General features: G+C 35.5%; 1 protein-coding gene across 14 annotated transcripts in view; it reads right to left on the bottom strand.

Annotated features, from left to right (window-relative positions):
- The window catches only part of KIF21A (kinesin family member 21A), a 143528-nt gene that overhangs the window by 5055 nt on the left and 116030 nt on the right, over positions 1-22443 (bottom strand). For 4 of the 14 annotated variants that reach the window (XM_070410445.1, XM_070410434.1, XM_070410435.1 and 1 more), the window contains 11 exons: positions 20637-20697; positions 19974-20028; positions 17321-17535; positions 14484-14591; positions 12935-13063; positions 10798-10836; positions 10108-10125; positions 6122-6258; positions 4332-4512; positions 2437-2601; positions 145-262 (listed from right to left, as the gene is read on the bottom strand). In XM_070410445.1, the coding sequence (XP_070266546.1) occupies positions 145-262; positions 2437-2601; positions 4332-4512; positions 6122-6258; positions 10108-10125; positions 10798-10836; positions 12935-13063; positions 14484-14591; positions 17321-17535; positions 19974-20028; positions 20637-20697 (1226 nt within the window). The remainder of the gene's footprint in view (positions 1-144; positions 263-2436; positions 2602-4331; positions 4513-6121; positions 6259-10107; positions 10126-10797; positions 10837-12934; positions 13064-14483; positions 14592-17320; positions 17536-19973; positions 20029-20636; positions 20698-22443) is intronic. The other 10 variants (XM_070410438.1, XM_070410446.1, XM_070410440.1 and 7 more) reach the window with 7 other exon arrangements.

Genomic DNA, 22443 nt, shown 5'->3' with positions numbered 1-22443 from the left:
AAGATGATAAAATCAGGAACTCTGAGTGAGGAAAAGATCAGGAAGAAAAAGCAAAGGCTAGAAATAGGAAAAAAGAAAATTAAGAGAAAGGGTGAATGATTTTTAATACTTCAAACTACAATTCAACAATTCTATTATACACACTTTGATGTAATGATCCTTGGAGCCAGTGATGATTAGATCTTGTCCATTGGAAATCTGATCTACAGTAAGGCACATCACAGGGCCTAGGTGTCCCGTTAACTTTCCTGTAGATTGGAACCTTTAAAAAGAAAGAAAAAAGAATTTTCTTTGAAAATATGTCTTAGCATGCTGAGGCCAAGCTTCAATATAAATAATCTATATTCTTTGATAAAATAGTTCACTAATATATTTTTTATTTTAGCTCCACTTCTATTCAACTCTGTTCAAATTAGTTTTTTAAAAATGGCCAAAAGAAGTGGGAAGAATCTTAACGAAGGTATTCCAAAGCTGACTAATGTCATTTTGGTAGAAAACAAAAAGGCAGCAAAAGTCCAAAAAATTGCTAATGACTAATTTTAACTCCCAACCCAAGTCCAGGTAAACCTTAATCTGTTAAATTTCTAAACATGTAATAGATATATTACTGATGTTATTAGATCCAATTTGAAATTTGATTAAAACAACTATATCACTAAAATAACTTGTCTAATAAATAACAATATAGAGAAAATAAGATTATTTTATTAAACAGGCACACAAATACTCTCACATATACAAAAACACAGATAGACACTCACATATACACATATGTGTATATTTGTGTACATATGTACATCAGAAAACAGCTGGTACATTTTTTCAGTTATTATAAAGATATGAAAATGACCAGAACATATCTGGCTGGTAGGAAAATATATGATGTCAATCAATAGGAGTGACCGTAAACCTTCATTTCATAGTCCTATCTTAAATCCCACTGCCGGAATACAGACATGTATTTGGCTTTCGGGATATCAGTTTCTCGAAAACTGTTCTGTTAGTTGCTTTATTAATATGAATCTATATTTAATCATGTTGCTGAAATCAACCAGGCCTCACGGGATCTAACTCTTCAGCAAAATAAAGAGTATGAAGATTTTCAAAACCTGATGTGTTTTCTGCCTTATGTCATGATTTGTGTATCTTCCTCTCGGGTTTTCCTAATGTGAGTCAAATGTACTCTCTTCAAGAATAAACTAACTCCTCACTTTTCTAATTTACTTAAACATTTTATTTCTGAAACAGCACTGAGGATGGTGGTGCCCCTCTTTCTTTCTCGATCTTCTATCTATAAATTATGCTTGTTATACTTTCTCAGCCATTTGTTTAAATGTTGTTATAACTAGTTATTCTGAAAGTTTCTCAAATAACCATCCCTTTGATTCACCAGTGACAAAGCCCTACGAGAGGGGAGGTACCTGAATTGCAAACTTTACTCAGTGCCCTGTAGCAGCCTGTTTGATGGCCTTTATCCTCCATTATAACATGAGCTCTACGAAGGCAGATGCCGCATTTGCCTGGTGTCATCTTTATTCCCAGGACCCAACACAGTGCTGGGGCAGTGCTTGCTTTAGCTGATGTTGAGTAAGTATTTAACTAACAAGTGAATGCTCTCTTGCTGCCAACATTTTAAGAACTAGGAAAGAAACTATAATAAACACTCAACTAAAGGATAAAAGCTCATGTTTCATGGCAACTGAAAATCAAATCAAAGATGTAATGACTTACATTTCAATTTATCAATCTTTTTTACTTTTTAACCATTTATCTTCCTGATATTCACAGAAACCCTCTAAGGTTTTATGCCCACATTTGTCCATTTACGTCTATAAACTGAAACCTTATAGATATAAAATGTTTAAATAATATTGCAAAACATAATCCTTTCAAAGGTACTGGTAAAACTAGGATGAGAATCCTGGCTTCTTCCTAGAAAACAACACAATTTGTAGACAAATATTAAGAAAGGGTAAGGTTTTAATCCTATTTTCCTTCATATACTTTTTTCCCCATCAATGTAACTTAAAAGAAAGAAAAAGCTGTAACTGGTTTGGCTCAGTAAATAGAGCATCGGCCTGCGGACTGAAAGGTCCCAGGTTCGATTCCGGTCAAGGGCATGTACCTTGGTTGCGGGCACATCCCCAGTAGGAGGTGTGCAAGAGGCAGCTGATCGATGTTTCTAGCTCTCTATTTCTCTCCCTTCCTCTCTGTAAAAAATCAATAAAATATATTTTAAAAAAAAAGAAAGAAAGAAAAAATTGTGAGTTTGCTAAAGAGAACAGAAGAGATCTTTGAGGGTGTTGGGGGGGACAGAAAATCCTATGATTTTCATATTAACTTCTGGGGTTATAAAATTTAGATTTCAGATGCACTCGTAATGTCTGAATGTTGCATTTTCCATGTATAAGAAGTACATTTTCTTATACATTCTACCTTTTAAGATCCCACATTCTAACAGCATTTCCAGACGCCGCATAAAGGAAAGTGCCAGTTGGGTTCAGCGCAATTTGATTGATCTGGTTCTCTCCCGAAGGAATAGCTACCGTCCGGCTGGTACTGGCAGAACAAGCATCTCCAAGAGTAACTTGACCTGAAGATCTTAACAGAGACAGAACAAAACAAAAAAGTCATCGTTTCTGCACATGAGTTCAGCTTAAAGTTCCATGAATTCTTGGAAACCTGCTATAAGCAACAACAAGATCGGTGCCCTTTTTGGTCCCCATATGCACAGAACCCAGCACCGTGCACACACACATAGTTGGCACTTTAAATGTTTTGAATGAATAAAACAAGATGACATGGCTTAAGACTCTTAAGTTGCAATTCTATTATTAAGTTAATAATTACAAGCCCTGAGTCAAGAATGATTAAAATATAACTCAGAAGCCCTAGTCGGTTTGGCTTAGTGGAAAGAGAGTCAGCCTACGGACTCAAAGGTCCCAGGTTCGATTCCGGTCAAGGGCATGTATCTTGGTTGTGGGCACATACCCAGTGGGGAGTGTGCAGGAGGCAGCTGATCAATGTTTCTCTCTCATCAATGTTTCTAACTCTCTATCCCTCTCCCTTCCTCTCTGTAAAAAATCAATAAAATATATTTAAAAAAAAATATCATTCAGAAAAGATTAGGTGACAAAAATTTTAAAAATCAAACAAAAACCAAAAATCCCTCAACAAATGAGTATCATAAAGGTGATTTATTTTTCTGCAGCTTCCAGAAGCCCCCTGAGGGCCAGGCCAACCAATATTGCTTTTGTCCATAGGATGTGCCCTTTTGAATTAAAGCCTATGAGGACTTTTAAAATTATTTTATATTTTTGTTTACTTTAGCCCATTTATACATGCAGTGTTTACTATATGCTAAAAACTCAAACATAACTTATTTCTATTTCCTCTGGTAAATTCTAAAGGGTAAGCATATTTTTTTAAAACTTTTGAAACACTTTCTTAGCTAACTCTAAAATATCAAGCTATAATTAATCTTTTTAAATTTGACTTTAGGGAGTCAATTGGATTGGTAAATTTCTAACATCTTTTTAAATAAAATTTCCCTCAAGAGACTTGTATTCAGTACAATAATTAGTAGTTCTCCAAATGCAAATTAGCAATTAAAAGTTAATAATCCCTACTCTACAAATTATTAACCCCTACTCTAAATCCCTAATTTTAGTAAAAATTAATCTTTCCTATGCTCCCTTCTCTTATTTAAATAATCAAAGTTCACCCTCAATTTCAATTATAAAACAGTTAATCAATCTTATGGCAAAAAGAATCGTTACTTGCTCCACATTTTATAGACATATATGATAGACACAGAAGACAATCTCATCCTCCAATTGTCCACTATAACCAGCAGTTATGAAATACCAAAGCACTGTAAGTCCTTCCCCAACCCAATAAACCCGTCAATTAATCAATACATGCCAAATAAAGATTACAAATACTTCTTAATTGTCTACAATGGTGATTTATGCCATTTTCCAAGGAGCATTATTCAGTTGAAGCAAGCAATGTGAGCCATTAACTACAACACACAGTAAATACTATGAAATGTGATACCTTGGTATTTGGGAGCATAGAAATATAAAATGTGTACTTAGTCACAGATCAAATTATTTACCCCTTCCTGTTTAATATTAGGCTATCATATTTTATTTTCTCAATAGTGTTTTCCCCTTTACTTTATCTGTGTTCTTATTATAAACATTTTACCATCCTTTGGAAGTAGGCAGATATAAGTAAATAAAAATGCATTTATAGTGCTATCTTTTCTTATATTTTGTAAACAAGAACTGTTCGCCCCTTATTCTAGTTATCTTTAAGTTACTTACGTCAGTGTTCGAACGCATTTTGCTGAATCTCTGATATCCCACACCTTAATATAAGATGTTGACACAGTGAAGACGAGACTTGTGTAATTACAGTATTTTACAGACACGACATTGTTGGGATGGCCTCCCAGTGACATTATCTCCTGCCCGGTCACCAGATTCCATACTTTACAAGTACGATCTAAAACAAACAAATTAAACAAGGGGAAATACTGTCAATATGAACTAAGTTAGGTTCTCTTAACAAGAATTATTTAAACAATTTCTCTCCTATGAGACAGAAATGGGATAAGAAAACAGTAATTATCCCATTAATCTGCCACAGGCATCCTGCCTCCATCCCTGACCCTCTGCAGCAGGTTCAAGGGCAAAGTAGGAGTAAAGGCCTAGATGAGAGCCAGGGATGCCTGGTGTATGCATTATGTGGGTATTAAAAATAATTCCACAAAACTTTGAAAGTCATATCAAATAAATCAGCTTCTTCAAAACATTCTACTTCAAAACATCCCTACCTCCTCCCAACACACCGCATATGTAAACACAGACACCTTTCTGTTCCAGGGCCACTGTGTGATGGGTTTTATTTTTGACCCACAAGCATAAGCCTACAACTATTCTATTTTGTTTTTGTATGATGACAATCTAATTATCCTGGAGAGATCAGTGTAATTGGAATCATTAGGAAAGTATATTTTCACAGAGCAGATTATTTCTAAAATGGGAGCTGTTGGCCATTATTAAAGTTCATAAGTTCTAGCAAGATTCTTATATGTCACTTGTAGATAATGAGCAACAAATGTTTGCTGATTGAACTGAATCTTATAATATCCCTAAATACTAAATAACTTTTACTAGATCCCCAAATTCCTGACCAGGCTTCCTTCTTTTGTTCTTAGCCTCATTGTCTACTACTTCTCTTATGTATATTCTACTATTCAACCCAACTGGATTTCGTTTCCAAACATACCCCACTTTTACCTCCATGTCTCTGCTCATGTTGTTCTCTAATCTTGGTTGCCAATCCTCACCTGTCAATATGCAAACCATCCTATAAGGTTCATTCTAAATGCCCCCTTGTCAAAACCTTCCTGTTTCTCACAGATTGCCAAATCTCTCCCTTTTTCGAAACCCCAAAAACTCTTGGTGTATAACACTTCAAAGTGTATGCAGTTGAGTTCTAGCTACCTGCAATTGTGCCAAAGGGGTTAAGATTGCAGGTCTGGAGACGATTAGACCTAGGTTACCAATTCTGGCTCTTCTACTTCCTAGCTAAGTTTTTCTGGAAAAATTATTTAATAGCTTGAATCCTCAGTTTCTTCATTTGTAAAATTAGGATATAACATGTATCTCATTGGGGTTGTAGTGAGAATTAAATGAGATATAATTTTTGTATTGTCTAGCATAGTCTCTGAAATATAGTAAGTTTTCAAGAAATGGTGGTTGCCACCCATCTTATTTTCTTTACCACACTGTACACTGTAATGGCCTCTGGTACATTGTCATATAAATTGCACTACTAAGCTCAGGGCCCTGCATGCATTAGGTATTCAATTATCAAACAGAGATGTAGTCTCTCAATATTCTATTTACATAACATCAACAGAGATTTTTACTTTCTTCCCAACTATGAGATGATGTTATAGTTTATACAATTCAATGGTTAAATTAGATTCTCTCTCATATCCTTATGGGTCTTAAGCAGTTTCACTTATTTTTGGTCAAAGCTTGTTAAAAACGCAGTCATTTTTAAAAATCTTAAATACCCCCATGAAACAAACCACTACTAGCACCTTTTGATCCAGTGAAGAGGAGGTCATCAGTGGAATCCACACAGAGCACAGCTTTCGTGTGCCCTTCAGCTATGTGAATGCACTGAAGGGCAGAAGCTCTGATTCCTTTTGCAGCAGGAAATGGGTTGATTATGCCCCTGAGGTGGGGGGTGGGGGGGAGAACAAAAACAAACAAAAAAATAAGACTGACTTCAGTAGCTACACCATGAGATTAATTTTAGTTGTTCCCTGACTTTAAGAAGTCTTTCTAACTAATTAGTAATAAAATTCAGGCTGCTCCCTCATCTCTTTTTTAAGCCAAAGGACAGACAACATGTGAAGTAGCAATAGTAGCGATGGAATACATCAACTCATTAGGCATCAGCTAACAGCTGCATTCTATAAAGAGCAAAGCCTATGATACATTTGGATTTTCTTATTAACAATTTCATCTCTTCAGAGTTTAATGAAGCCATATTGGGAGCTGCTTGAGTGTCATGAATTCTGACAAATAAGAAAGTATATAGGATAGCACTTGGAAGATGTGACTCTGTGTCAAAAAGGACATTCTTGACAAAGTATAACACATGCCACCTAAAATACTGAGGAAGCAAATTTCAAACAAATTTGAAAAAAGACAAGATTGCATGGACAGAAATTCTAAAGGGTGAATGGTTTAAAAACACCAAAAACTTAAAACACTATCAATATCAAACAAGATAAAAAGACTGAGAATTTAAAAGAACAGTGAGATTCTTTAGGGATCTATCCCATGAGTTTTAATGTCTCTGGAGTTTCTGCTTTATGCTACTGGTCTATGCACTACGGAAATGCACAGCTTATCAAAACATCATTCCTATCCTAAAGGAGTTTAATGCAGGATCTGAATTGAAATAATTGTGTCAGGAAGACTAAAGATGAGAATGAATTAAGACATGATAAATATATCAGTCAGAAGTTTCTTTGTTTAGAGCAGGAAGAAAAATTATATTGAAGTATGTCCATTATATAAGACAGATAGCATAATATTAGAACAAATACAGGGATAAAACGATACTGTTTGTTTCTACTTCTTGATGAAAGAAAACAATCTTCAAGAGTTACAAGTGGCAGAAATGACCAAGAAGAAATACAAGCCCAGACTAAGTAGAACTAACAAATGGAGACAGCTGATGAATTCGGTTTTTAAATCACCATATCATAGGTTTTTCAACGTATACGCCTGTGGGGACAAAAATCACTGGAGTACCTCCATTGGTACTCTAAAAAGATCAATAAAGGGGACAAGTCATGCAGACCCAATTCCAGAAGGGAGGGGAAAAGTGGATTTCAGAAATTAGAGATGAATAAAATTATTATAAACACTTAAAAATAAAGGCTCATCAATAATAGATAAATGAGCTCATTGATCTCATGAAGGAAGCTATTTATAGGGTTACTAGGCAGCAACATAGGGGGAAGTCATATTCACAAGATATGTTGACTCCAATAAGCCTTTCAAAGGAAATCTTTGTGGACATGGGTTAGCACAAAACTATTGTAGTAGGCAGTTTCAGTGGTACTTGGAGTCACAACTAATGAGTCAATGATCCTGTCAGTCTAAAAGGAGGTCTTCAAAATCTAGTCATGTTTTTTCTAGCCCTAAAGATAGAAATGGTATGTTTATTAAACTGAAATATTAATAAGTTGGCTACTGTGTTGTATTGCCTAGAAAAAAATGACTGAAACAAAACTCATTTATTGTTAAGTATGTATTTAGCATGAAAATAATCACTAAATGAAATCCTATATAATAAAAGGCTAACATGCAAATTGACCAAACTATGGAACAACTGGCTGCTGTGACACACACACTGACCACAAGGGGGCAGACGCTCAATGCAGGAGCTGCCTTCTGGTAGTCAGTACCCTCCTACAGGGAGAGTGCTGCTCAGCCAGAAGCCAGGCTCACAGCTAGGGAGTGCAGCAGCGGTGGTGGGAGCCTCTCCCGCCTCCATGGCAGCACTAAGGATGTCCAACTGCAGGCTTAGGCCACTCCCCGCGAGGAACGAGCCTAAGCCATCCGTCAAACATCCCCCAAAGGTTCCCAAACTGCAAAAGGGCACAGGCCTGGCTGAGGGACCCCCCTGATTTCATGAATTTCATGCACCGGGCCTCTAGTTTACACATAAAACTTAAGTCAAAGATATAATAGAATGTTCAAAGTAGGAAAGTGGTGTAAGTGATTTAGTTATTGAATGCATGATTGATGGATTGACAATTAATGGTTCCTCTCCCAACATTTTTAGAAGAAAGTAATAGAGCTGCTATATTCTACCAAAGCCACGTCTGGAATGGAGTTGAGTTCTAGATGCCACATTTTAAGCACATTGAAAAGCTGGACACTTTCCAAAACAGTGGAAGCAGAATGAAGGGTCTGCAGACTCTATTACATAAGGAACAGATGATGAAACTAGGCCTATTCAGATGATAAAAGAACACTCACTGGAGAGGACACAACAGCATAATGAAGGGCTGAATATTTAAAGAACTGTCACATACACAAAAGAAGAGCTATTGGGCTAATTCTGGTATAGCTCAGGTGGGCTGGTGGAAAACCAATGAATAGAAATTTAAAGGAGGTAAATTTAGGCTCAGTGTTTTTTTTTTAAACTTTATTTTTAGGGTCTAGTTAAAATGATTTCAAAAAAATAAAAGAAGCACCTCGTCACCAAAAATAATACCAGGAATTGTTATCACTAGATATATAAGGACACTCAGTCTAATGCTATTAGTTGCACATGTGTCAATCTGAGATTCTTTAAATTAATGCTCAGTATCTTGTTTGTAAAGTAAGAATTTATGCAGATTAAAACTGAAATGGGCCGAAACCGGTTTGGCTCAGAGGATAGAGCATCGGCCTGCAGACTGAAGGGTCCCAGGTTCGATTCCGGTCAAGGGCATGTACCTGGGTTGCGGGCACGTCCCCAGTGGGAGATGTGCAGGAGGCAGCTGATCGATGTTTCTCTCTCATCGATGTTTCTGACTCTCTATCTCTCTCCCTTCCTCTCTGTAAAAAATCAATAAAATGTATTTTTTTTAAAAAAACTGAAATGGTAGCAAAACCTCCTCAAACGCCTGACTCTGGCATTTGAATCTTCCTGTTGCTGTTAGGTTATTAGCTATGAACTGACGCCATCAAAGTATTGCTGCACACGTTCACAAATGTGGTCTAACGCACAGTCAACTGCTACTGTTACATCTCAAACAGAAAATATACGTGTATATATCCCGACAAGCTGACTATAAAGAAAAAAAATCATGGGACACTAAGAGCTGTTTCTGATTTGCATCTAACGACACAAACCATACTAAGGAAAAAAATCAGTAGCTCAATTATTTGACACCATGTCTCTAAAAGATTTCCTTCCTTCAAATGATCAGCTTTATCCTAAGAATTTACAAAATCTTCCCCAATGATATAACACCCAACACAACTCTGTCATGTCAAAGGCTGTAGTATTACAAAAGTATCCAGTAAATATCTGCCACCAAATAGACAGTGACTTCTGTATGGCACAGCTCCTGGAGTCTCTTTCATTGTTATGTGTGTTAATATCATTGGTTAGTCACACTTCTAAAGAAACAATCTCAACATTAAACATAGCATTTTATTAATTATACACTGAAAAATGCTCTCAGATATTCATAGTATTAGGGTTAATATATTATATATAACATACATATATACCTTTATATATATTACCTTAACACCAAAGATAATAGAAAAAAATAGAAATTGGAAACACACATCCATGGTATTTTTTTCTATTAGAATTAATCTATTCACATTCTGAAATATAGAAATCAACTTTAAACTAATTACTTTAAGTTAAGGTTAAATGTTGCAAACTTGTAAAACAAACCTGATTTGAAGGAGAGAAACAAGTTTATTGTTGTTCCATGCAAACCAGTAAAGTTTGTAATACCGTGAATGAGATTAATTTCATCTCCCTCCCCCTGCCTACCTTTTGGAGGATCTACTGCTGATCAGCAAAATGGCCATAAACAGGGGAAACGAGTGCAAAAAGAGAGAAGACAAATGATAAGTGGGAAGAAGAAATGATAGCAAAGATGAAAGAGAAATTAAGGGTCCAAAAAAAAAAAAATCCTTAACATGAAAAAATGCAACATTGTTATTTTTAAAATAGCATCAATCAATAGAAAAAATTTTTTTTAAAAAGCCCTTCTACATTCTATTTCTTTCTCTCTTTTTTCATCCATAGTATCCTTCTTTTTCTAGCATACCTTTTTTTAAAAAATCACAAAACCTCCCATAAACTCTTTCTTTAAAATGCTAAACAAATAAGAAAAGATAACCATACTGACCTCCCACATTTTTTTATTGGAAATAAAAAATCACTGAGGAGCAAAATTTCTTGAAATCAGTATTCATAGAACTTAATTACTTTAAAAAAAATCTAGGTTACAAATAGAAAACAAATATCACAAGTTTTTATGTTATTATACAAAAAACTGTGCCACTACTTTTGTCTAAAAGGTGCATCATTAGAATGAATATGTTAAAAAATATTAGTGCATCTATATGGTTTACAACAAGTTACGCATGCAACAAAAATGAGATTTGCTTAGTTTCTAGGAAGGCATTTTAGAACACCACGAAATGCCAGAATATAGAAAAGATGGAAAGAAAGTACCTGTGTACCTCCGACAGAGAGGAATCACTTTCATCAGACCTACAGCGAAAGAGTTAGAATTATGAGGAGAAAGAATACAGATGTCAACAGATAAAGACACTAAGATTGAAATGAAAATCAACAGTATTATTGAAATATAGTAAACACTTCCTTTATTGTGCCATGCTTCTCTATTTGTACTAGATAACAGCAAATTCAATGTCTAGCCAAGTCAAATAAGCTTATGTTTTCTTATGATTCTTATGTTTTCTACCAAGACTTTGGGGGGAAATATTTCTATTACTGATCCATAGAGTCTATCTATCCTTACTTCTAAAATTTAGGTCCTGAAGAGGAACAGTATCAAGTAAGTAAAATACATCACTTTAAGTTTCTTTCTATTTAATGGACTAGTACCAGAAAATGTTTTCCATTTTAATAACTATTCATGAATTTTATTCATCTTGATAATTACTTTAGATTTGGACTCTTTACTATGGCTGTTGCACAAATATATGTTTGAAAGGAGAGCAAATCACTCAATTTAATAAATTTTTGTTTTAACTTATCTTAACAATATGGAATTCTGACTAGGGAGTCCCTCGTTAATTGCTGGAGAACTTTAGCAGGATTTTTATAATAGATGACCCACTCCTGTCAGCCCTATCCCAAAACCTCCAAGTCTGGCAGTAAGTGGTGGCTATTATGAAAATCTATTTACCTGTAAAATAAGTTTGGGGAAGATGAGGGGAGGGTGAGTGCTGCTGGCATGGAATGTACCCAGAAACAATATGTAGCTGGTGAAACATGCTAGTCTCAAAAAGGAGCCCCCCAAAAAAGTGATCCAGAAGGTGGCTGAGCTTTTGAAAGTGTAGAAGTCTATTCTAAGTGACAACTTTCAGAGATGACAACACAGTCAAATTGTTGGTAGCTAATAAAACATTTCAGTACAAAATGTGGAACTATGATGAGATTGTCAAGATCATCAAAAGACTGACAGAAAATTTTATGACTGTGAATGCATGGTAAAGAAGATTTAGTAATTTTTCATATCACTAGTGAAAATGGACTTCCCCAAAGCATTCCTAATGTTCTACTCTTTTCTCAGTTAAATAAGAGATATGATGTAACAATATTAGAGTCTTTTTCAGTAACAGATGATAGTTGCCTATCTAGATCAATTTAAAAGACATGTCATCAGCTGATTAAACCATATTAAAGTATGATCAAGAATTATATCCATAAATTAAGTAGATTAAAGTTATTTTGAAATGGTATTGTGTTTCTCTAAGTTACAGAGCCATTTAGCATGATTTAAACATGCCAGACATCTTAAACAAAATCTTATAAATTTCAGAAATTGTTGAATTATACAGAGAAATTATAGCATAAAAAACAAATAATTGGGGTGGGAGGCTGGATATCAAGTACATACACATACAATGCTATCATTCAAAATCAAAGCAGATAAGTCAGAGTTAACAAACACCTTATGGCAGCAGTGTTAGTATTGAATTCTTGCAAGAGAGATTCTGGCTCAATGTGAGAATACTTTTTCAATAAATAATTAATGAAAATATTTTCCACATCCCTCCAATTACTCTTCCCCCAGAACCCACCTTCAAACTTACCCCCTTCCCCCTTAAAGTTTTATTCTAAAAACTATTGAAGTTTACTAGTGGATTTGTATAGAATAGCCAAGTGATAATAACATGTTCCACATATAACAGTGGTCTTTGTAAGCTGTTCTATTCACCAAAGGTAAAATAATTTGCATATTTCAAAAAAAAATCCAGGCAGTCTGGATTAGAGATTTTTGTATGCTCACAGAAGCTGAAGAATCCCAAGAAATTTAAACTTCAGGTGGTCTCAAAGATATTTCAAATCTAATGTACTTGTAAAAGAAAGAGCAAGACAAGTGCTGAAAGTATAGCGATGCAAATCTACAGCAGGGAATAATGTTCAGCAGGAAAATAATTTTCTGTAATATTGCCTCTATGGCTCATCTCCTGTTGGAACAACACACAAAATATGGCAAGAGTTCACAAGTCAGACTCCATCTCCCACACAAAGAGATGGCTAAGTGTTTTCTACAGACGGTATTGACAGGTTCAGAATATTGTAATAAATCGTTGGGGCTCTCTTCCATATAACTTACTTATCCTGCTGAACTGATGTGTTTCCCTGAGAAACAGTAAGACGATTAAACACATTCAGTTCATTACGGGGCCGGCTTGGTGGGGAAGAAGGAGGTGAAAGACTAGCCTCTGAGGTTCCAGAATCTGAGCTACAAGAAAAAAGAACATTAAATAGGTGGCTTTAATTGGTTATGCTTTGTTAGGAATGTTATATGAAACATGCTTTTCTAAAAAAGCTTTTCATTAGTGAAATCTTTCCTTCTTCACTCCCTTCCTTCCTCATTTCCTTTATTGTAAGATAAAATGCACTCTGAACAATTTAAAATTTTCCCATTGAATTTTGTTACATTGGCCACAAGATGGCACTAAAGAAAGAGTTCTATCTGCTGAACTCTAAAGTTGGTACAAATAAAAGCAAGCCAAATTTAAAACTATACAGTTTTATAACTGAGACCAAGATGTTCATTTTACAGACAAGGAAACAGACCCAGAAAGTTTAAGAGTGATTTGCCTACTCAATTGATTCATTCATTTATATTTAAATTACTTATTTGCTCCATTCCCCCGTCTCCCAATCATTCTTGAGAGGTCTGATTCAGTAGCAACAAATTACATCTTTAAACACAGGAAGCAAGGGTGACTAGAAGGATAATTTCCATGACGTTCACGTCAGCTAAGCCAGGGGTCAAGGCCGAGCGTGTGCATGCTGGTCCAGGGAAGGGGGTGGTACAACACTGTCCACTCAGGTACAGAAAATATATAAAAACTTATTACCACATTTATATGTATGGTAAAGAAATTAGCTTTACCAATATTTAAATGTAGATTGGCATTGATATTCTCACTCAAGGCTGTGGCAGGTGGATCTATGGCCCCCAGGACCTGTCTCCAAGGCCCCCTTTTCTCTGACTTCCCAGTGAGCCGAAGCAGCTCAGCCTAGGCTCTCCTATTGCTTCTTCAAATATGCCCTTCCTTGTTTCACTCTCCTGTGTATATTTTGGCTGTGGTCAATAAATTCTTGCTTGCTTTTCCACAAACAAACAAACAAACAAAATGATTTTAGCAAAAAAAAAAAAAAAAAAAAAAAACCCACAAAAAAACAATTGGGGATAATGCCGATTTAAACATAAAGGAACAGCAAGAAAATGGCACAGCTCACACACCCTCCAACACTAGTGTTTTGTCAACCCTGTCAAAGAGGTGAAGTCAACGTAGTTTTATCAGATGACAACCAAGATCAATTTCAAATTTTTCTAGAGGACTCATATTTAATAAGTCTCTACTCCAGGGTATATTAACTCTTACAATAATATGCACGGATAATTGGAAAATATATGGGTACACATGATCAGGCACAAGGGCTCAATATTTTTACAGGTGTGTGTGAGCAAGGAATTTAAAGACCATTTAGCCAAGCCAACAGCTGACTTGGTTGTCATGATTAGTCAAATCTGTCATAACCACAGAACCAGCCTAAAATCTGGAAAGTAAGTTCACTATTGTCCTTTAGCATCTAAGTGTAGCAGACATTTTATACAATCTAACAGATAAAAAGCATGAGTAACTTACTGTTTTTGTTCCTTGGCCTTTGATTTTTCTGCTTTCTCATATGCCTTTCTCCTGGTTACAGGGGAAGGCTCTGGTAGTTTTTTCTCTGATAGAGATGATGATCTGGTACTAAAAATAGAAAAAGATTCTGTGGTCATCTAATTTTAAATATTTACATATAACTTTATTTGGTAGACATTTAACCTAAATTTTTTTTAATAGATTAATAACTAGAACTCAAGAAAGATTACTTGGAAACAAAAAATAAAAAATAAAACTAGGATAGGAAAATATTATGAGTTATTTTTAGTTAATGGAAGCTTAACAAGTATATATTTAATTTTTAAATTGGCAATCCTTTCAAATATGCGAAAACCCATTATCTTTGAATATAAAAAAACAATATTATATTGCCAGATAAATATTTTATTTTAAACATAAGTGTTTAAGTTTGATCAGAATTGCTTTGGTTGAAGAAAAATTCTCATTACAGTTTTGTAGAACAAAAATATTAGACTATCAGAATATGAGAAACAATGAGATTTAATTAATTATATTTAGTCACACAAAAAATGCACAATTATTTAAATTAACTATAGTACTTAATTTGTAACTCAGAAATGTTTGTAATTAACATATTTTTGCCTTATAAATTTTAAATGTTGAATAGTAGTTATGTAAGACTATGACTTTTTTATATGATGCAATACATTTTAATTGAAAAAATGACTTTCTGCTATTTTTAGCTAGTTATATTAATTAAAAATATACAAATTCACTAAAGAATTAGAAAGCAATATCCTCAAAAAGGGGATATTGATTCCTATTTGAAAGCAAAAATTAAACTTTTTTCTAATTGGAGGAAATCAATTTTTAGAACTTCTGCATCCTTTAAATCATAAGGGCCACTTGAGTAAATTATTTCATTATGAAATATTTATATCATTATATTTATATCATCATTATTTCATATATGAAAGCCTAAGCGACCATTACGACTGAACAACCGGAACAACGGGAACAACCGGTCGATCAGTCACTATGGTGTGCACTGACCACCAAGGGGCAGATGCTCAATGCAGGAGCTGCTCCCTCTAACCTCCCACGGCCAACCAACCTCCCGCGGCCCCTCTCCCCCAGCTGGCAAACCTCCCGCGGTCCCTCTCCCCGGCCTTCCCTCCAACCGGCAGGCCCCAGCTGACAGGCCCCGGCAGGCCGGCAGCCAGCAGGTCCCACCCCAATTGGGACTGGGCAAGACAGCCCCTCTAGGCTCTGATCTCCGGCCAGGCCTAAGGACTCCACCCGTGCACAAATTTCATGCGCCTGGCCTCTAGTTTATGTAATAAAAATCATGCAGTAATGGTTTATAAAAGTTACTGCACCAAGCACATGACCAACTCTTAAATTTGTGCAGGATTACACAAGCATCCGCATTCATGAAAATGTGAAAATAAATCATGCAAAAAGAGAGATTCCAAAAGGTATTGTCTACCACCTGTTACAAAGGATACATTTTTAAAATTTAAAAAAGAAAGGCAAAAAGAAGGTATTACCTGAATCTGGATTCCAGGTCATAGATTTAGTCTTGAAGTTCCAAAAGTCTCTACTCATCTGACAGACTACGCTGAACACATGTGGGTTTCTAACATCTTTATCACTTCTATCTCACTACCTTCATCCAAAGCATTTCTGCTACTATCATCTTATTAAAAAGCACTGAAGCCATAAGCTATCTACTGGTTAGCAATCTCTAGTAGCAAATCCAATAGTTAATTACATAGGCCTCAAGCACATGCAAGGAAGTTCTGTAATCATTAAAATTAATTTTGGAACTAAAGGCTGCAGATGGGCTTACTGAATGTAAGACAACAAAAATATGTTCATACAATGCATAAAGTTATGAAGAACAGAAATACTCAAGGGGGGAAGTTTGTTATACTTTATTATTTGCAGAGTCATATGAAGTGTGCTGCTTTTTGGGCAGTATATCTCAATGCTGGCATGTATTCATCCCATAAATCATTTGCCAGAGTATATGTGAGGCTTTGTTTGAAAAATATCATTTAAATCTTTACCAGTAAATGATTGGTTTAATTTTAATATAACTTTCAAAACACACATAATCACACCATGTACACACACACACACACACACACACACACACACGGGCCTGTATAGGGAAATCTTTCTTTTTCCTCCAGAAAATAATTTTTTAAATCTCTAAATAAGATTTGTTTTGAGAATGTTTTTTTGTTCAGATCAACATAGATGGGAGAGAGAATATGTCTTCCTTCAGATCTTTAATAATATCAATGCAAATATTTTGCGCAAACACTCATGGCAGACATGTAATGTGCTTTAAGGCAAAAAGTTAGGAAAGCCTCAAGTGTTTTATGGTTGTATGTCATATTTCATTTTTCTTTAGAAAGATCAGCAAGGTTTAGTATCCTGACCAGGCTCTTAGAACTAGGATACACATAATTTAGAGCTAATTTAAGAGACTTTCAGGTTTTTGTTTTATATAATGGTTTCATAGGTATAGCATTAAGCTAATTTAGCAGTTACTAAATAAATTTTATCTGCAGTACACAACTCAGTTTTTATAAAAATTATAACCCTCTAAGAAAGACCCTAAAACTGAGAAACAAGATAATGCAATTTAACAAAGAACATTTCCCATCTCAAGTCATTCTGAGTGCCCAAAAAATTAGGTGAGATAATACCTAACAGAAATTACATTGAAAACCAGAGATCTTATTCACATAAATTTTAAAAAATAGAAATAAGAAATTAGCAACATGCATATTAAAAAAGAAAAGCCAAAAGAAAGGAAGTTAGTGTAGCGGGGCCAGACTTACATGCTGCCTATCTTAGAAGGGAAGCCAGATGGGGGAGGGAGTTCTTTGTCCCTAGCAGAAGTAGCACTGGTCTCTGTATTCATTCCACTTTCTTGCCCTTCTGCAACAGCTGTAAGAGGGCCAGGCAAGGAAGCATCTCCTGTACTAGTGTCTGAAGCTAGTTCACTGCTATCTGCATACAGCAATTCCATCTGAGTGGTGGTCCTCCTTCGGGCCTAGTCAGAAAATGGGAGGAAACGCAATCAGGAGCCAACTTTTGTACAGAAGATGATTAGAGAGTAGAGATTTAATATTAGTTTGAAATAGGTAAAACAAAACAAACAAACAAACATTTAGTGTGTCTTTTCCTAGCAAGTGTGTCAAACGTAGCAGTAAGAGAGTGACAAGCCAGAGCTATAGCCAGATAAGATCCTGACAGGACATAGTAGTAACCAACATTTGTATTGTACGTATTATATGACAAGGCATTGTTCTAAACACTCTGCTATCTTAGCATGTGCTATTATTATCCTAATTCATAAGTGAAGCACAGAGAAGCTAAGCAATTTGCCCAAAGTTGCACAGCTAGGAAGTGGCAAAGCCAAGGTTCAACACTAAGCAATCTGCCTCCAATATTACTGTGCTATCCTGGCGCTCATGGCCAGCTTCCTCAGCATATAATTTAAAAAGAAGAAGAAAAAGAAAGAAATCAAACCAAAATATAATTTTGTTAGGGAAGATCAACTAAATTCAAAAATTTTCCCTTGCTGAGATGCTTTATTTAATATCAATTTTTACACATGTTTCTCAACTTCCATTACCCTGCTCCCTTGATGCTTTTAATCTACCTACTGGATAATTCAGCATCAGCTTGCACCAGTTTTTGGCAGCCTGGTGAGGCAGGCGAAGAGTATTTTCCTAGAGCCTAAACTCACCATAAGCATGTCCTTCTTTACTCTTAAAAACCAAATGACTATCGTGTTGTTGCTCAGAGTCGCTGTTATCAGGAAGGAATTAACAAATAATCATTGTGTCTACCAGACTGTAAGCCTCTAAAGGGCAGGCACCCTGTTTAGTCAATTTTATATCCCCAAACTTCACAGAGCGTTGGTACATACCGATTTAAAATACAAGGTCAAATTCATTTTTTTTCAGTGAGGAAAAATAAATGATTTGAGATTTCTCCAGGCATTTTTGCAGTTGAAAGGGAAAAGCAGATAGCACTTCAGAGAATTTAGGAAAAGAAAGTCCTGCAGCCAGTTTTGTACACTGTCAATTCTCTGCACAGCAGAGGGACCAGGGCAGGGAGAAATCACCTTGCTGGGAATTCCTAACAAAAGTGGACCTTTTAGGAGATAACCTTTAGGCCACCACTTTACAGCTCTTTTCTGGTAGCCTAAGAGCAGGAATAACCAGGTTGTCACAGGGCCTGAAAGATGAAAGTTACCTTAAGAGATACTCTCCTCTACTTAAGGCTGGATCCAAACTACACTAGAATGTTTTGAGTGTTGGTAACTTCTGCTTAGTCACTTACAATAATAAGACATAAACTACATGTGGCGCAAGGACCACACCTAGAGCCTGAAGTTGTTTTTTGATCGGTTTGCCCAATGTTATTAAGATAAGGAAATTCTACCTAAAAATCCATATTCAAAGCTTTTCTTAAAAAACCGAAGGATCTGGTAGCCATAGGCCCATATTCCATCATGGCAAAAATGAGCAAGAGTTGAGTGCTGGCTATTTGTTTTAATTGGGCACGTCCTCTTTAGGTAATCATAATGACTCTGACTCATGATTTCACATCCAGCCAAATTACTCATTGACCTTACCTGACTAACCACTGGGGCTTATACCTGTCCTGTCCACTTGCATTATTCTTTGTGGTTCTGATTTTATCCATTCATTCAACAAATATTTACTAAGAATTCTTTGTTTTCAAACATCTTAAGATGCTTAGTTAATTCATCTAGTATCAAATGTAACCAACTCTCAATCTGAAAAGTCCCATGTGTTTCTTACACATTTAACAGCATGTATCATTTATATTTTTTGAAAAACTTTACAAACATATATTGTAGCATATTTGCTTTAAATACAAGATAATGATTAGGAGTTGGCTTATTATTCAAACCACTTCAGGATATAGTTAAAGTAAGAAAGAAATACTTAAAAACATACCAGAATGTTAAAATTTCAAAAGTCTCTCACCAATCAAAATGATTTATTTTAGATGCCATCTACAGGTCTACAACTTGATTAGCCAACTGCTTTAAATTACTATTGTCTAGTAATTTGTGACTATCTCCTATATTATTAGGAAATTTAGGCAACTTTAATAGATTAACACACAACTTCCTTAATGGGTAATAAACCTTTAGGAGAAATCTGGTGGGGGGAGGGATGGAAGAAAAATTTGGTCTCCATAATGATATCTAATGAGAAAATGGTGAGAATACAGTAAAATGCAAATTTCACAAGAGAGAAAGTTTCTATAGAACTTTTATCAAGGGAAATATGACAAAAGACTAATTTTCTGATACACGGACGCTTTGGTAGAAGCATGCCTGCTTGATAACCTACCCAGGGTCAAACCTGAGGCCTCCAATGTGTTTAATAGTTATAACAAAGAACAGAGGGAAAAAGAATATTCACCCAGCATTTTCAATCCCCATACCTTGTTTTTAGGTTTCACATCTCCACAAAGCTTCATCAGGTCTGAAGACAGTGTGCTATATGCAAATATATAACCACAAGATTATAAGGGAACTTACTATACAAAACTGCATGTCCTCTATGTTTACAACTATGGAAAGAATTGTATATGCCTAGCTATGGAAAACAAATAAAGACAATATTTAAAATCAAAATAGCTCTGGCTGGTTTGGCTCGATGGATAGAGCATCGGCCTGCAGACTGGGGGGGTCCCAGGTTCGATTCTGGCCAGGGGAACACACCTGGGTTACAAGCTCAATCCCCAGTGGGGGGCATGCAGGAAGCAGCCAATCAATGATTCTCTCTCATCATTGATGTTTCTATCTCTCCCTCTCCCTTCCGCTCTAAAAATCAATAAAATATATTTTTTAAAAATCAAAATAAACTAATTTAAATTTTTTTCATTTTCCTTACTTAAATATTACAGTGTTTTTATTTTAAAATGTGTGGTAATTAAGCATAACTGAGTTAGGTTTCTATATTACTGTTTCTAGTGCTATTCACTTAGCCATAAAATTCAAAATTATTTGTTTTTATAAGGGTAATTGTTTAAAGCATCAAGATAAAGTATTAAAAATATTATAGAAACAAGTAAAATCTATTAAGTTCCCAAAGGTTCTCTTACCTCCCTTCTGATCCCGGGCTGTTTAAAGGTGCATCTTCATCAGTACTATCCTCTACATTTTCTATAAAATAAAAAATGTCCAAAATGTATTATCCACGTCGCAATTTGAATGGTGACTGTAATCCCTATACTACAATAAACATCAGCCCAAGGGTTCAATATGGGCACTTTGGTTTTAGTAACTGAATCAAAATAGAAATATAGAAAAACATATCTAAGAAAATCCTTTGACTACATGTCCTAGGATGAGGAAAAACATGTTCAAAATAGGAAAACCACAGGTTTGATAAACCATAGAACAACATTCATAGGATAGAACTGAAATCATGTCCTTATCAGAGCATGTGTAACTATATTATATATTTTTTCATAGTATGCATTTGTCCCATGCCATGCAAATGTTTGAAACCCCACTGAATAAAATATAAGAGTAAAGAAAATGCTCATGAGTGCTCTTTATTTTTGTCTTCAAGCAGAGAGAGTATGTGTGTGTGTAGGTATCTAGAGATTATACATCAGCATGCAGCTCATTCATGTGTACATGGAAGACAAACACAGTAGGCTTGCATGCAATGGTTTCAGAAATGAACACAAATAAACCACTGCTATTTCAGAACAACTCTAGCAGGCTATTAAAAAAAGAAGAAGAAGAAAAAGCAAACAAACTCTCAGAAAGTCAGTAAATAAAACAGCCACTAAAAGTGAACTATTTAAAATGTCAGTGAGCCCAATAGGTTCAGGTTTTAAAAACATACACATTGTACTATAAAAGCAATCCACAAAACTAAAGACAGAATTATAAATAACATATATTAATAAAATATGAGTCATACCCTTTTAGCTTTTAATTTTATATCATACAATTGGGTGGTGTACATAAGTCAACTAATCTCTTTCTCTGATGTTCCCTTGCTTTCTTCACTGTTTAGCAGGTACAATAGAATATTCAGTAATACTTGATACTTGATAGTATTATCTAAAAAGGAGCCCATCGCCCAGCCAGGGTGGCTCAGTGGCGGAGTGTTGACCTATGAACCAGGAGGTCTCGGTTCCATTCCCGGTCAGGGCACATGCCCAGGTTACGGGCTCGATCCCCAATGTGGGTGTGCAGGAGGCAGCCGATCAATGATTCCCATCATTGATGTTTCTATCTTTCTCTCCCTCTCCCTTCTTCTCTGAAACCAATAAAAATATTAAAAAATAAGAAGGAGCCCATATGGGAACCATACAAGGGAGTTTACTTTCTGAAGTGGAGAAAACGGTAGTCTTCATGGCAATGTGTATCTCAAAAGCTCACCATTAGAGAGAGGCTCAAGGACCTGCTTCACAACAGGATTCTTGAGTTCTAAGGTGACTGAATTCGTTGATAACATAGAAAATGGGGTTAAAAGAAATGACAAACTAGCCTTTATTTTCCCATGTATAAAAGCAGACTAAGATTGGCTAGTATTCCTGTAGGGAGAAATCAGTTAGTATGGTAAAAATCATATGAGTGCTTGGTAAAAACTACTTAGTTCCTGCTTATGCATGTATGCCTTATCTAGAGATAATTATATTTTGACATAATGAACCTAGCCAGAGGTTAGAGGCGCCACCCATTCAGTCACCAAATCAGACCCCTCTTCTGGACTGAGCTCAGTAAGAGCATTACAGTCATATGAGCTGCAGGACACACCATCACCTCACTGTCACACTCTCAACTCTGAGAACATAAATCCAGCCAATGTAAGCTTCTTTTCTCATCACTGTGGAATTAAAGCTAAGGGCAGAGATTTATAACTCTTGAATGCCTTAAAGTTCATACATG

This window comes from Myotis yumanensis, unplaced genomic scaffold, assembly GCF_028538775.1.
Source record: "Myotis yumanensis isolate MYYU_CA2020_CCGP unplaced genomic scaffold, mMyoYum1.0.hap1 SCAF_3, whole genome shotgun sequence".
NCBI classification, from domain to species: Eukaryota; Metazoa; Chordata; class Mammalia; order Chiroptera; family Vespertilionidae; genus Myotis; species Myotis yumanensis.
This window is presented reverse-complemented; position numbering and strand designations above follow the sequence as displayed.